Source organism: Harmonia axyridis, chromosome 3, assembly GCF_914767665.1.
Source record: "Harmonia axyridis chromosome 3, icHarAxyr1.1, whole genome shotgun sequence".
Lineage (NCBI taxonomy): Eukaryota > Metazoa > Arthropoda > Insecta > Coleoptera > Coccinellidae > Harmonia > Harmonia axyridis.
The window spans coordinates 39,249,691-39,265,568 of record NC_059503.1 but is presented as its reverse complement, the minus strand read 5'-3'; the positions used below and the strand labels follow the sequence as shown (position 1 = coordinate 39,265,568).

The following is a 15,878-nucleotide window of genomic DNA, read 5'->3' as shown; positions in this document are numbered from 1 at the left end:
TATCAAATTATTCGAAACAAAATATAACCTGCAAATTTTAGTTGTTTCAAACTTAATTCCAATGCTTACTATTAGATATACCTAAGACTTCTAGGTGAAGAAATTTATTTTTTTTTAAATTTGGATCCCTTAATCCTTTCAAATTAATAGATTTTATTATGTAGGCGAAAAGATCATTGCAACTGTTTGAGGGGAATTTAATCTTTTTGGATCACTCGTCCCTTGAATAGAGTGCTGATCATTTCATTATGATATTTGTATTTTTGCAATTGTCAGCCGAATTCTTAGTTGAAGTTTTCAATTTATTTTTCTTCACATATAACTCATTAATTTTCTACCAGTTTGACCAATACTTGACAATATACCTTTTGCGAAGATCCAGAATTCAGTCCAGACACAGCGAATTTTTCAAATTTCCTTATTCTATCTTTGTTACTTTGTATGATCCTTCCCAAAGTATTATTTGTTCTATATAATTTTTATCTTTTGTTTATGTTGAAATGAAGTTATCAGTAGTGTGTTCAAAATATGGCATATTCTTTAATTTAATTATAAATTAGAAATTAATAGAATTTTAAAATTCGAGAAGTCATCTACTAAAAAGAAATCAATTCATCCTCTAGTGAATTCAGCATGCTGGATTCTAATTTGATCTTCCTTAAAAACAAAGGAAGGTTAATGCAGCCATCATCTGATGTGAACTGTATATGTAAGACATGTAAGAAAATTTTCAAATCATCAGTTGTGAAAAACAAAATTCAGAAATATCTCACGCATTTTACTAATGCTTTATTTTCCATTACTCAAATATGAAGGTTTTCATTAATACATGACATTTTTTAATTAATGGAAAAAATCATAAGCAGTTAGTTGAGAGTAATGAACAAACACTCAAAAGGTCACAAAATCAAGTGCTTTTCTTGAATTTTTTTATTCAATATTACTACTCTTAAGCAGTTAACCAATAGCTTCTTCAGAAAATGTCATAATTCTTTAATTGCAATTAATAAATCAACAATGGTTTGCGATATAATTACTGTTGTAAGTAATGATTAACATCTTCAAAGAAATATATAGCATTAGAATGGGGTGTTATTACAGCCATTGTCTAATTGAAATCAATTAATAATATGAGAATAAATTCGTACTTTATTTGGTCGGAAAAACTTAAAATACATTGAATAAATACGAATTCAATATAATGTTCGGGGAACACAGTAACAATACGTTAAAATCATCACCACCAGTAAAACTCATTAGATTATTGCAGTACCTCAATCTTCTGAGATCTCATCCAAACAAAGAATTTGCTAAATTCAGATAATAACTGGTTTTGAGGTCTCTTTGGGAGCTTAGACTTTATAATACAGATTTAAGGTTTAACTATGTGTAGCGCTACTTTCTAGACTGTTTATAGCATTTGAATCTTTATCTAACTGTTGTCTCCACATTGCAGCATATATGCCATCTTGACCAATCAGATGTTCATGCCTGCAAAAGTTGAAAATTGGAATAGCTACATCTATCATATTATTAAAAAGCAATTACCTTCCCCTTTCAACAATTTCACCATCTTGAAGCACCAATATTTCATCAGCATGTATAATAGTAGACAATCTATGTGCTACAATTATTGTTGTTCTGTTAACACACATTTTGTTCAATGAATCCTGCAAACATAAAAATTAGACTGACTAATACTGGTTTCTTCATAATCTCACCTGTATGTTTCTTTCAGTTTGTGTATCTAAAGCACTTGTAGCTTCATCTAGTAATACTACTAATGGCGCCTTAAGCAGAGTTCGAGCAATTGCTACTCTTTGTTTCTCTCCACCACTTAACCGTAAGCCCCTCTCTCCAACCTATAAAAAATCAACTTTGATAAATTAATACCTTTTTGCCTTCTTTTTAAACGTATTTTACAAATGAAGTGTTGTTACCTATTATTTCTTTTTAAATGCGAAAAATAAATTTATATGGTTTGTTATCAAGACTTCCCTAGGCCTCCAAGAGACCTCTCAGAAGCATTATACATTTTCAGCCTATCAGCAATAAAGCTGTATTCAGTGGAGAAAACTACCAAAAAATAAAAAATTTAAAGGTTCAGTGGATATTGACGAACTGATGTGTGACGAAATAAATAGTCTTCAAAAATACTTTGGGCATCAAGCAAATAACTCTTAAAAAATTGTTCAACCAAGTAATGATCTATCAGATCTGGAAAAACTGCAGATATTCAGAAGAAGCCCCATCACAATTGAATGAGTTGTACTGGGAACATGAGATGACAGCTTTGAACTAATCGTTAATATCACACATTTCATATAGAAACAAATAACTTTGTATTCCATTTCAATTGAGGAGATATATTAAAAACTAATTTATCATTATTATTATGCTCTCTATAAACATTATCTTTCCCATAAATGCCATCTTATTATTTTCATAATTACCTGAGTATCATATGCATCTACAAAAGTGAGAATCTTATCATGTATATCCGCACCTCTTGCAGCTTCTATAACATCTGCATCAGTGGCTGTTAGCCTACCATATTTGATATTATATCTAAAAAAGTTGAATTATATCAAGAGGATCAGAAATTGGTATAAAATCATACTTTATTGTATTATTAAAAAGTACAGTATCTTGAGGTACCACGCCAATTACCCTCCTAAGAGATTCTTGTGAGACGATCTTAATATTCTGTCCATCGATAAGTATGTTGCCAGTTTCAACATCGTAAAACCTAAATAGTAATCTGATTATAGTACTTTTACCACTTCCTGAAGGCCCAACCTGGAGGAAAAGTTTTAATAACTAATTCAACAAATGAAATCATCAAAATTTACCAATGCCACAGTCTTTCCAGCAGGTACAGTAAAAGTAACATTCTTGAGAATTAATTTCTCTGGTTGATAACCAAAAGATACATTGTTGAATTCAACTACGCCTTTTTTAACTACCAAAGGTCCTGCACCTGGCGCGTCTATGACTTCTTGCTCCTCCTTGAGTAAATCAAACATATTTTCCATATCTACAAAATTTTTCTGGATAGCTCTGGAATACAATCGTCAAAAAATTCAAAACAGATGATTTCAGAAAAAAGCTTTGAGTTTAGGAATATTCTCAAGGAACTTTTGATTAACATCAAATAATATTTTGTATAGAAAGAGATCATTTATTTAATCAATTGGTCAATTTCTTTTCAATTTTCTGATGGATATTGCTTTTTGGTTGGATGAACTCTATAATATTATCCTAAAAACTTTATATATATATTAACATATATTAACTGTTTTTTATGATGTATTGCCATTTTAGTAGACTACTAAATAATTTGGACTGAATTAAAGATCTTATTCAAACTACCTCATTCTTAATCAAACCTTATAAAATAAGAAATATTTTTATGAAAACAACTTATAGGGAGAATGAATACACAAAAGATTCAATTGTCCTAGATCAACAAAAACTGTTCTGTCAAAAAACGTTGACTAATAAGAAGTTATATATTCTCACCTATAGTAACTTCCAAACCAATTCAGTGGCACGTACAACTGTACAATGTAACTAGCAAAAAGAACATAGTCACCAACAGTAAGTTCATGGGTGTCCACAACCATATGAACACATAGCAAACTACCAATTAAAAGGCCTCCACAAATAATTACGTTCTGGACTGTATTCAATATGTTTAAGGTGATACTAGACAACCATTCCTCTTTCTGCGAAATGAGTACCAAGTACAAGAATTAGACTAAAATGTGATTTTTTTAATAATTTACCTGATATTTCAATATGGCATCTCTGAAAGCTTCAACTTCATAATGCTCAGCTCCATAGTACTTGACTGTTTCAAAGTTTAATAAAGAATCCACACTTCTGGCTCTAGTTTCATTATCAGCCAGATTCATCCTTCTTTGGAATTTTGTACGCCATTCCGTTATTGCAACAGTTAACACTAAGACATAATTTTTTTTAAATCATTAGACATGCCTGTATATGTATAGGCATAATGTAGTTGGAATCAAAATCAAAAATAAATTTTAAAATTAGGTTAAAAATCAATGAATATGGCAATTTACCATAAATATAACTCAACAACTAGTACACATATTATCAAAATGAAATCTATGAATGAATCCAATCACAGACAAGAAATTTTTTGTTGAAAAAAAAACTATTGAATGGAAAGTAAAATAATATCGAAAAAAAAAAAATTAAAGTATTGAAAACATGACTGACTTCAATAACAAAAACAGTAAGTATTTCCCAAAGAAAAGTCAAATATTCAAGTCTATATATTAAAAAGCTTCCTCAACAAATACTCACTGATATAGAGAACCATTGTTGTAAACACAATCAGTCCAAACCAAGCATTGAAGGCGGTAACAAAAAATATGACCGCTATTATAATATCGACAATAGTTGGAAAGATTGAGAAGAGAATGTAATTTAAGAGATTATTGATACTATCAGTACCCCTATCCATTACTCTAAGTACTTCTCCTGTTTTTCTATTGAGATGCCAACGTAATGATAAACTATGCAGATGCCTAAATAGTTCTACCTATGGAAAGAAGTTGGTTATCAAAAATATTCCTGTCACTTTAACCTTTAATTATTATACCTCAACTTCTCTGGTTGTGTACTGTGTTATTCTGATCCAAAGGAAAGACCGCAAATTATTCAACAAACCCATACCACCGGTACCACCACCTTGTAAAAATTTGAAGAGTACATATAACAATATCCAATCCCATCGGAATCTTAGGGCTTCACCCTCTACCTTGTCTGTGGGAGTCATGCTATCAACTGAAAATGAAAAATAAATCTTTGATATTCATAACAGAATTGAATATTTAGTAAGGTATTATCTAAAGATTACACAGGCCAACACACATTTTGGTGCCTGCGATTTTTTAACTGTTCCTGAGTAATTTTTGGATGCAGAATGTAAAAAAGTTCTCAGATTTTGTCTATCAGATCTAGTTTTTGAGATTTTTAAAAAAATTGTGTATATAATTTACGTTATAACTGTTATAATATATAATATTACTATTGACAGTTAAAAAAAACAAAGATACATGGATTTAAGTATTTATTGCAAAAACTTAATTTACATAATTACATTAGTCACTAATCACATAAAAATTTTCTTTTATACGATTTTCTAGAAGGGAGTTTACTAGGGCAGTCTCGCTGAAGGCTCCAGCAGTAGTCCGCCATCATGTGGCTATCCCATCGTCCTTGATAACGATCTTCCATAGTTTTAATATCCTGGTGGAATCTTTCCCCCTGTTCTTCACTACAATCACCTAAGTTTTCTGGAAAACGATCTAGGTGGCTGTGGAGGTAGTGAACTTTTATACTCATGTTACAGCCGAGAATATTAACATTTGAAAGCATAGCTTCCACTAATTCTACGTAATTCTCTGCTTTATGATTGCCAAGAAAATTTTGTACTACTTGAACAAATGAACTCCAAGCGTTAGATTCAGTCTCGTTCATTGATGTGGTAAATTGTGGATCTTTAACAAGTTGCCTTATTTGAGGACCATCAAATATACCAGCTTTTAGTTTTTCCGTGCTAATGCCAGGAAATTTACGTGACAAATACCCAAAACAATTTCCATCTCGATTTAAGGCCTTCACAAATTGCTTCATTAGGCCTAGCTTGATATGCAAGGGCGGAAGTAAGATTTTTTCTCTTGAAACCAAAGGTTCGTTGATCACGTTTTGTATTCCTTGAATCATGACATCTCTTGAAGGCCAATTTTTGTTAACCCAGTGCTCATTTTTAGCTCTGCTGTCCCAAAGGCACAAAAAACAAGGATATTTTGTATAACCACTCTGCTGTCCAAGGAGGAAGTTAACCATTTTTAAATCAACACAAAATGACCACTGATGTTCTTCGTATTTAATTTTTCTCAAAACTAATGCTATTGTTTCATATTCTTCCTTCATGGTAGTAGAATGACCAATAGGAATTGAGCCATATTTGTTACCGTTATGTAAAATAACACATTTTAAACTACGTTTTGAACTGTCAATAAAAAGGCGCCAATCATCTGGAGTGTATTCAGGCAAACCCATTTAACCTGTAACGTGTATCTCAAAAACTAGAGCTGATAGAAAAAATCTGGTGGCATTTTTGGAATCAGCACATTAAAAACATCTAAAATCAGATGTTAGATTTCTGGCACCAATTTTTTTTTTTCATTTTGTTGGCCTGTGTTATATAATCATTTTGCGTTGTTAACACTGGTCAAGAGAAGAAAATCAAGAATATATGTAATGGAAAAGGAATACTTGAGGAGGCTCATGAGAAGAGGGGGTCAAATGAGAAATGAAATGATAAGGGAAGAATTTTAGATCAAGTCTGTGAAGAAGTTTGTGGAAAGAAGATAGCTGTAATAGTGGGACATATGAATAGAATGGCGGATATGTTTACTAAGAGAATTTGGGAAGTAAAGGAATAACAAAAAGAAAACAAGGAGACATATGATAGGTGGATCCATTTATATTGAGTTTTTTTTGGACATTATAAATATCCTCGTATGGTTCAGATTCAATGAACCCAACATGTTTTGATTAATGTACAGGTGTCTTAAATTCGATGCTCACTGAAAGCATCTTGAGAACTGACTTGAAGAGAAAATCTTCAAGGACTCCCAATATCCTTTCCTGAAAGCAGATCATAGACATCTTGATTTGTTCTCGAGTTATAGGGCGGGAAAAATGACTGTTTCAAATATTTGGCTATATTCAATTGGAGATATTCGAAAAATTCTAATACGATTTTTCAGTAATTTTCATAACACTCCTAACAGATCATAGAAATTGATTACCGTTTCAGAGATATAAAGTAGAGTTGCTGGTTTTTAAATTGGACATCCTACATTTTCCAACGCATTTTAGCAGTAGATCTGTCAAAAAGCATCCCGTACCAGTTTTTGAAAAATTTTATGTTTTCAAGTTTTTCGACTTCATTCTTGAAATGGGACATCTTACTTATACTAATAGTAGATATACTATTCCTAAATTGGAGTTCGTATTCCGAGGCTCGAATAGTAAGGGATGGAAATCTAGGAACACGTCGACCGCTGGGAAGACCGCCTAAACAGTGGAAGGACTCGTAGACGTCAATCTCCCAAGAGGCATAGATAATTGGGAAATACAAGCCACCGGCTTAAAATATGTAGAAGAAGAAGAAGAAGAAATTGGAGTTACAAAGGAAAATGAAAGATTCCTTGGATAATTAAAAAAAGTCCTATAAACATGGGCCTGTAAACACTTTGTTTTCGAGATACAGGATATTTCTTGTAGTCCTACTTTTTACTACTATGATCATACCAGTTTATCGAATCTATTAATCTTTGCTACAGGTTGGGTAAATGAGTAACAAAACTTATAATCAATTCATTCATCACAGCTCATTAACTGGATTTTTATAATAATTTGGAATATTTAGAGAAATATTTGCAATTTTTTCCCAAAATTGGTAGCAGAGACAACCAAACTAAGAAACTGAAAAGTTTAGTATAGGACCAAAGTTTCTTTCTGCATTATTTTAAACTACCAGTGATCTGCAAAAAAATATCACCCTGTAGGTTTGCATTCAAAAATCAAAAGTCACATATTGAAAACTTTAAATTGGAATATCTACGCCAAATTTGAGTTAAATAATAATAATTTTATTGATGCTTTGGGACATAACAATGTATGTATTGGACAAGTCAAAATGAAATGAAAAATAATTGTGGAAGGAAGGTACCATGAGAAAAAACTTGGAAAAATGAAATGAAAAATAATTGTGAAAGGAAGGTACTATGAGAAAAAAAAACAAACTTTAACAGCCTGTATCACGAAAACAAAATGTTTATTAGGACTTTTTTTCTTAAAATGATCGTTTCGTTTCTTTCGATATTCTGCATGCATTTTTCTGAGATTCTGAAAACGCTATCAACAACAACTTTTACACGAAACTTGAAATTTTTTTTCTTTGAATACACGCAAAAACTTAACTGGGTCGGATTTGTTGTTATTTGAATATAAGTTTTTTTTCAAATATTCTGCTTCAATTTTCTATGGTTTTGACGACGCTATCAACATGAAATTTAGCACGAAGTTTTAAATTGTTAATTTATACATACTCGAAAAATCTTAACGCGAATAAATCGGAAATAAAAAGTATTTTTTTTTAATTTCTTCTTAAATTTTCGATGGTTCCGATTATATGATCAGCTTGAAATTTTGCAAAAAACTTACCAAGATTATTAATTATCTACATTAGAAATTTCAATTCCGTTGGTTTTGTGGTAATGGAAAGATTAGGTATTTTTAAATCTTTTTCTTGAATTTTCTCTGGTTCTGGTGAAGCGATCAACTTGAAAATTTGCATGGAGCTTGAAATCGTTGAATAATATCTAAATGCAATATTTCGAACATGCTGTTTTGAAAATAATAGGAACACAATATTCCGAACGGATATATTATTGGCCAATCACCCTGAAAATTTCAAATATGTAGATCTTTCCGTTCGAGAGTTACCGCGCTTACGGCCGGTCGAAAAGCAGCATCTAATTTGGGGACGAATTCGTCAATAGTGAGTTGAATTCGTTTGACACTTTTTCTGGCTCGAAATTCTAGAATTACAGACATTGTGACGAAATGATAGAACGATTTGTTTAATGGATTCGGTCTTCACTTGATAAAAATTCACTATCAAATAAAATTAAATTCCAAAAATATTATTTGTGAAAATTAATTTTGTTTCATTTTATTTTATATAACGATTTGTTCAGGTAACGACCGTTACAAAAGAGGATACAACCTTCAATCATAGTATCAACTCGATATGTTGGAAATGAATCGCTGAACGTCAATTGCGTACTACCCAACCTGATCTCTAGACCACTGCTAAAATCTTTTTTAATTATGATATTGCAAATTGTATATTATTGACATGGTGGGTGTTAGGGGTGAAACAGTGAAGCGATCGTTTCAGACGCTTCTATTTGAGGGGCGGCAATTCGTCCCAATTTGCTGGCTGCCTTTTCATATTTCATTGTTGATTCTTAAAAACAACATAAGGTTGTTCCGCTCCGCTGCGTTTGTTAACATTCCCTTGGTTTATGGATAATTTGGAACTCGATGTTTACACATTCAACATATGAAAAATTTCTACGATTTTCCATTTGAAACTAGTTATTGTTAATTGTCAAGTATTTTCAGCGGAACACATGTTTGTAATCCCAATTAGTTTTCGAAGCAACACTGAAACATTTAAATATTCTTTATTCAGTAAAATTTAATTTTTTTCACGCAGGATTGCAAGATTCTTCTTTGGAAGAAGAAAGTTCTGTATTATCATCGGAGCACGTGCTGTTTTTTTTGGGGGGGGGATTATAAGGGAGGTCATGTTGTTATTGATGCTTTTTCAGTTTTCAATAGTGGCGCCGAAAAGTTCTTCGCTTCAGGAGCCATAATTAGTCTTTATAATAATAATAATAACAAGTTTTATTTCAAGTAAAGAAGAGATGTGATACATAACTTCTTGAAATGAAATAGCGTCAAAAAATATTTCAATCATTTACTGATTAGAGGTCCTGTTCCAGCTCCTCACATCATACATCAAAAACTCTTCCACCGTGTATGGTTCGATTTGAATCAAAAGCTTAAAAATTTGCTTTTTAAAGCTTTTGAGGGTGGTTGTTTCTTTTGTCTGATCTATAATTTTGTTGTAATATCTAATACAACTATATTCTGGTCCCTTTTCCGTTAATGTAAGTCTATGATGTGGATATTTCAACTTTGTTGTTCTTGTGTTATAGCTTGTTGTAGTTTTACTCTGAAAGTAGTTTTTATTTTTGAAGACAAATATAAGGCACTCTTGTATGTGAACTGCAATTGCAGTTAGCAGGCTATTTTTCCGAAATATTCCTCTGCATGATTCCCTACTTTTCATTCGCATAATTGTTCTAACAGCTCTCTTCTGCATCTTCAGAACACGATCCATAGTGTTTCCACTTCCATAAAATACAATTCCATACCTTAGTTTTGATTCAAATGTAGCTTGATAGATTATCTTAATGGATGATAAGTCTAAATATCTTCTTAAAACACCCAGTGAGTAGCAGATGGAAGCTAGCTTGGTGCATAGCGATGATATATGTTCGCTCCAGTTTGAATTTTCATCTATTGTGAGACCCAGGAAGCGTCCAGAATTTTGCAGTACGACTTTGTTGTTATTGAATTGGATCTGTGATGGTGTTAGAAAACCGGAATGAGCAGGCTTCAGAAGAATGGCACATGTTTTTTCTACGTTCATACATAGTCTGTTGGATTGGAACCATTGCATAGTTTGTCCCAAAGTGCTTTGAACAATATTTGAAATTTCGGGGAAGCTGGATGCACTCAGCGTTAAGTTGAAATCATCCGCATAGTTTATCATATGATGTTCAACTTTGTTGTATAAGTCATTGATGAAGATGATAAAGAGTATAGGACCAAGGATACTCTCTTGTGGAACACCAAGTTGTATGCATGCTTCTTCAGATATAGTTCTTGTGCCATTTACATCGATAGCGACCCTTTGCTTACGATTAGATAGGTAGGATCTAAACCATTCTTTTTCTGAATCTCTTATTCCATAATCGTCCATTTTGTCAATAAATAATCGTGGGTTAAAGTGTCGAAGGCCTTAGAGAGGTCCAGTAATAGGGCAATCACTACTTTGGCGTCTTCCAAGCCATTAAGTACATTTTGAATGAATTCGAATGCGGCTGTAGTTGTTGATTTCCCCTTCACATATCCGTGTTGTGATGATTTCAGGATTTTCTCCTGCATGAGAAAAGTCACTAGTTGTTCACAGATGGCCAACTCTAATATTTTTGAGAAGGTAGGAAGTATGCTGATAGGTCTATAGCTTTCGGGTTTATCCTCTTCACCTTTTTTGTATATTGGCTTTAGGAGGGCTTGCTTCAAAAGTTCCGGAAAAACACCATATTTCATTGAATTATTAATGAGATAGGTTAGTGGAGTCGCTATCTCTTCCATACAGAATTTTACGTTTTTCATCGGAATATCATCTATTCCTGAACTGTTTTTATTCTTGAGCCTTCCTATTAATTTCAATGTTTCTTCCTTTGTTATTGGGTGGAAATTAAATTTATTTTCATTTCTTTTGAGGTCATGTTGAAATGGTATATTTTTTTGGTGACTTATTTTCTCTTCAGCTGCTGTTGCAAAATGCAGATTGAATTTTTGTGCCATTTCAGTGGGATTTGCAGGAATCTCTTTACTAGAATTATTCTTAATTGTTGCAACTGTTCTCCAAAGGGTTTTCAATTTGTTGTCAGAATTTATATATTATATTTATAAAATTAGTAGTTTTTTTTTCGTAATATTTTACTGAATAAATTATGCTTCTGAAAATTTTTCGTACGCTTTTGATCGCAATTACCTAAAATTAATTCTTACCTATGAGTTTATTATATATAGGTACGTATAAATTTATCACCCTCCCTCCTGCTAGCAAGAGGAAACAAAATATCACCCTCAACTGCAGACTGCAATCATTCTTAGGCCACAGGAACGGAGACAGCGTTCTGAACTTCCTCCACAGGTTGTTCCATGTCGAACGATTTTCGTCGTTCTGCAAAATGAAAAAATGTAAGTAAAAAAACGTCCAGTTTCCAAATCTGGCAACGCCACAGTAATGTTGACACTAACCGAAAATTATTACCTGTACGTAAATTTTGACATCGAGATTTTCGAAACGAACCTTGCTTCTGATTTTGCGCGTTACGTCATTATCTTGTTCGTTCCTTGCGTCCACGAATTTTTGCTTTTGAAACATGCCTTGAGATAAGTTCGAAGAGAAACATATACAAGCAGAGAAGGCGCTACATGGATTTTGGATCGCGATTTCGAATTATTGTTAGGTTTCATGTTTGACACATTCGTCGAGTGACTTTTGCCAATATCGAAACAGAAATTGGGAAAGCGAATGACACAGGAAATAGTGGCCGAATAAAATCGGTAAGTATTGGATTATTAGATGAAGAGCATGAAGATAATTCATAAGCAGTAGTTCATTTTTAATCATTGGTTTATACAAATTTTTAACACTGACAAACTGACGAATCTTACTTTATTACTTTTAGAAACCCCCAGATTTACATTGAGCAACACAATTCTGATAAGATCCAGCAGCTTCAAAGATGAGGTATTTTGTAAAGTGACTTCCTGAGACGATGACGACAAGACGATGTAGTATGTTTATTCTTTAGAGATATTAGAATTTCTCAGTGCCAATTTCGTGAGAACTTTTTGAAATATCTCAATTCTGAACATTCAAAGTGTTTTGCTCTTTCCAAACATTTTAGGCTTGCTCCCCAGAAGTATAAAAAAAGTTCAGGTACCACAAGCCCCATTCAATTTTCAGTTTATTTTTATTATTAGATAAATGATTTTTTAAAGAGTCATAATCTAATGATCTTTTTTCTACCCTTTCTTGATAACCCTTAGTTCCTCATCCACCAATATAGCTCTCAAGGCCTCAAAAGCGTTAATGCAGCATGTTCTATCTTATATACAGAGTGATTCACTGCGATGGCCTATTAGACGTCTCAGACAATTTCAGCAATATGCCATACCTTGGGTAGGAACTCAACGGTTCATGAGTTAATGGGGTTCTTATGAAAAAAAAATGTGACTATGAGGACTTCCGTTTTTTTTATTTATACCTGCAGAAAAAGTTTTTTCGAAAAATCCTTTTTCATTTTCGTTTCTGCAAACATGTAGTATTATAAGGCTGTTTTCGGTTTGGACCAAAAATTTACAGGGTGTTTATCAGAAGATCATGAACTTGGACAACTCAAATTCATCAAAACGGAAGATTTTCGAATTAGAACCTACATTTTTCATTATTTCAGTAAATTTTTGTATAAAAAGAGAGGTGGTTACATAAAATGTCAAATTTAGTTATCCAAACATCGAATTTCATTTTCTTTCTGTGTATTCCGGAATCCACAGACTACTCCACGCAGTTAGAATTGCGGTTTTTCCTCATTAAATAACTCTCAAAGTATTCATTTTATGTTGGAATAGTTTCACATTTATTGATTTCACTCATCATCAAAATAATTTTGCGAAATACTGAATTGAAAAATTATATTATAAAAATAATTGTTTTATATAATATGGACACTAACCTGTTGAATTCTCACATTTCTTGTCGTATCATGTAAGTTAAAGTAATCCATATTTTGAGTGATACCTGGAGCCTTTAGACCAAGTAGGAACATGAGCAAACATGATATGTATCGTATCACAAAAAGTGCCATTTCAATTTTATCTGATACCCTGAAAGTAGCTCATTCAATTTTTGCAAATTCTCACTGAATTTGAACTTACGTTGTAAGTTTAAACCACCAACTTTCTTTTCCCAAATTCAAGAATGATAAATTTTCTGCTACAAATACCATGGTCCAGAAAAGAAGTAGCACAATACCATGGCCCCTTGTAGGTACTGAAGGTAACATATAATGTCTCTCTACTCTAAGTATCCATAAAGAATAAGGAAATACTAACAATGTTAACACAAGAGATAACACCTGGAAGAAAATTAATGATTTTAGTTCAGTTTTCGGAACATTTTTTATGCCAATTATTTCAAGTAGAATACAATTAGTCATTTCCTACTTTCATGTAAATATTTTGTTCTAGCAAGAAGAGTACTTTATATTTGAAGAAGCAACAGACAATTTAAGACTGGTACTACAACCTCTTGACATCAACAATATTGCGCAGAGAATTTTTGTAAGTGTACAAGAAGGAAACATGAGAAGAAAGCGTATTGAATCCAAGAAAATAGGTGCAATGTAAGTTTACCAATAATAAGGTTAATGTTCTTGCAAATCTTCGAGTTTTTCATGCAATTTGTTAAATATAGATATGTTAATGTAATTCTGGTCTATTAATTATCAACTCAACTTTATACCTACTTTCGATTCAGATTCAACAAATAGTAATTTAAATTTTCTTATTGAACTACTGAATTATTTTTTTTATTTAAAGTAATGAAAAAAATGAATTCCTACTTCAATGAAGAACGAAGATGTACTTACCATATATCCATATAAGCTCTTATCATTCAGCACAGTTAACTGTAATATAAAGCGAGAAACTTCTAATATTGGTATAATCAAAATAACAAATATCTGTAAACAGTATAACTTTGACTTTCCGAGCTGAATAGGTGATACTTCTGAACCATACTTTCTATACATACACAGCTGAATAGTACCAGCAAGAAAGAGAAAAATGAACAGAACACTATTAGTTATGGTCTCCATGAAACATTGAGAGACACCGTGATCTTCCCAGACTTCCCACAAACTAGTATTTCCTGGACAAAATGATACATTGTTTGGGAAGATATATTGCAGTGTATCAAAACTCATCCAATTGGAGTGTTGACCAAAATCGTTGCGTATTCTTTTTTCCATTTTAGTGGTTATTCTGTCATCTGGAATAGCTGAAATTTACAATCATGAAGATAAACTGTCGAGTCACTACTTAGGATATTATTATTTCTGTAAAGGTTATATTTCTGAGTAAAATTTTCAACAAGTAGCCATAACATTAATCCCAAATAAATAAAAAGTAGTCAACCTGTAAACAAAGATTACCGTCAGTGTAGATAATCGATTTCAATGTATGTTTTATGACAGTTTTATTGGATATTACGACATTTTGATTGGATTGATTTCTGAATTCACTAACTCAAATTGTAACTAAAAATTCCACTATGCAGGATGTAACTAGAAACAAACCGCATAAATAAATACTAAATATTAAAATTATGTCACCTTTGACTGAATCAGCTGCTAGAGAATAACAAAGGACTGTATGTATGGTACGTTTGAACTACTCTACTTTTTATTTCATGTCATTCAACTTTTGCTGGATATAAGACTACTTCCATCATGAAATTTTCGTGTAATTGCATTGTCGGTAATTTTCTTAATATTCAAACTTATTTTTTTCGAATTCTGTTATTCACATTTTATCTATTGAATATAAATTTATTCACATAAAAAATATATTTTTTGTGCAGGCAACTTTAAGTACATATGACGTAATGACAGTATCTAATAAAATGCTGCAAGCAACATTCATAGCCCTTGCACGTATTAGAGTTGCCTATACAACAAATAGATTTTTCATGTGAATCGATTATTTATGTTCAATAGATAAAAAATCTCGGGATAGGTAATAACTCCGAAATTTTTCAATCAGCTCAAAAGTCAAAACTATGATATAATTTGTATAACTATTAGAGTTATATTATATTCGCGCTTGTCATAAAATGGGTCTCGATGTAGGTATTCATTTTATCATCATATCGAAATATGATCTTAATGAATTACCTATCCTAACAAGTTTTTTTGACTGCCATAACTTCTGTAAGAGAGCTCGTGATTGTCAATTGTCCTTATTCTAACCAACAGGCCGTAGCGACTAGGGGAGGGAGGAAAGATGTTGAAGGGTGCAAGTGCGCCAAATTGGTATACTTGCATGAAATAATTATTGTTCTACATAAGTAGCCTTCCCTGCCATTCATTTGTATTAGAGCGACAGCATTATAGAAATATTCGTTAATCGTTACTACTTACCAGTGTATCATCTACTTATCTATGGAGTGCATGGTACGTGGGGAATCCCCGGGTATACGTCAAAATCGTTGAATAGAGAAGAAACATAACCTTCTACTCTTCTTCTTCTTTCTCAATCACTCTCCGTCTCAAATAGCGGCCCTCTAATACAACGTTCGGTATATGCCCACCGATGCGGAGCGTGCGGTG

General features: G+C 32.3%; 2 protein-coding genes across 5 annotated transcripts in view; one reads left to right on the top strand and one right to left on the bottom strand.

Annotated features, from left to right (window-relative positions):
• Positions 1 to 1,131: 1,131 nt before the first annotated feature.
• LOC123675003 (ATP-binding cassette sub-family B member 6) lies at positions 1,132 to 15,027 on the bottom strand. 4 transcript variants are annotated; one of them, XM_045610223.1, is made up of 15 exons: positions 14,883 to 15,027; positions 14,139 to 14,548; positions 13,426 to 13,625; positions 13,224 to 13,374; positions 11,488 to 11,662; positions 4,634 to 4,818; positions 4,336 to 4,573; positions 3,789 to 3,964; positions 3,523 to 3,728; positions 2,853 to 3,060; positions 2,621 to 2,799; positions 2,454 to 2,568; positions 1,722 to 1,862; positions 1,549 to 1,670; positions 1,132 to 1,491 (listed from the first exon to the last, which is right to left on the bottom strand). In XM_045610223.1, the coding sequence occupies exons 2-15, from the start codon at positions 14,517 to 14,519 to the stop codon at positions 1,380 to 1,382; spliced, it is 2,589 nt and encodes an 862-aa protein (XP_045466179.1). In that variant the 5' UTR covers positions 14,520 to 14,548; positions 14,883 to 15,027; the 3' UTR covers positions 1,132 to 1,379. The 4 variants fall into 4 exon arrangements, with proteins under 4 accessions (XP_045466179.1, XP_045466178.1, XP_045466177.1 ...); XM_045610222.1 differs by having other exon boundaries at positions 14,703 to 14,891; XM_045610221.1 differs by lacking the exon at positions 14,883 to 15,027 and adding an exon at positions 14,686 to 14,876.
• LOC123675002 (chloride channel protein 2) overlaps positions 11,876 to 15,878 on the top strand; it is an 82,953-nt gene continuing 78,950 nt past the window's right edge. The window contains exons 1-2 of the mRNA XM_045610219.1: positions 11,876 to 12,048; positions 13,738 to 13,892. The gene's annotated coding sequence lies outside the window, so the exon portion shown is untranslated. The remainder of the gene's footprint in view (positions 12,049 to 13,737; positions 13,893 to 15,878) is intronic.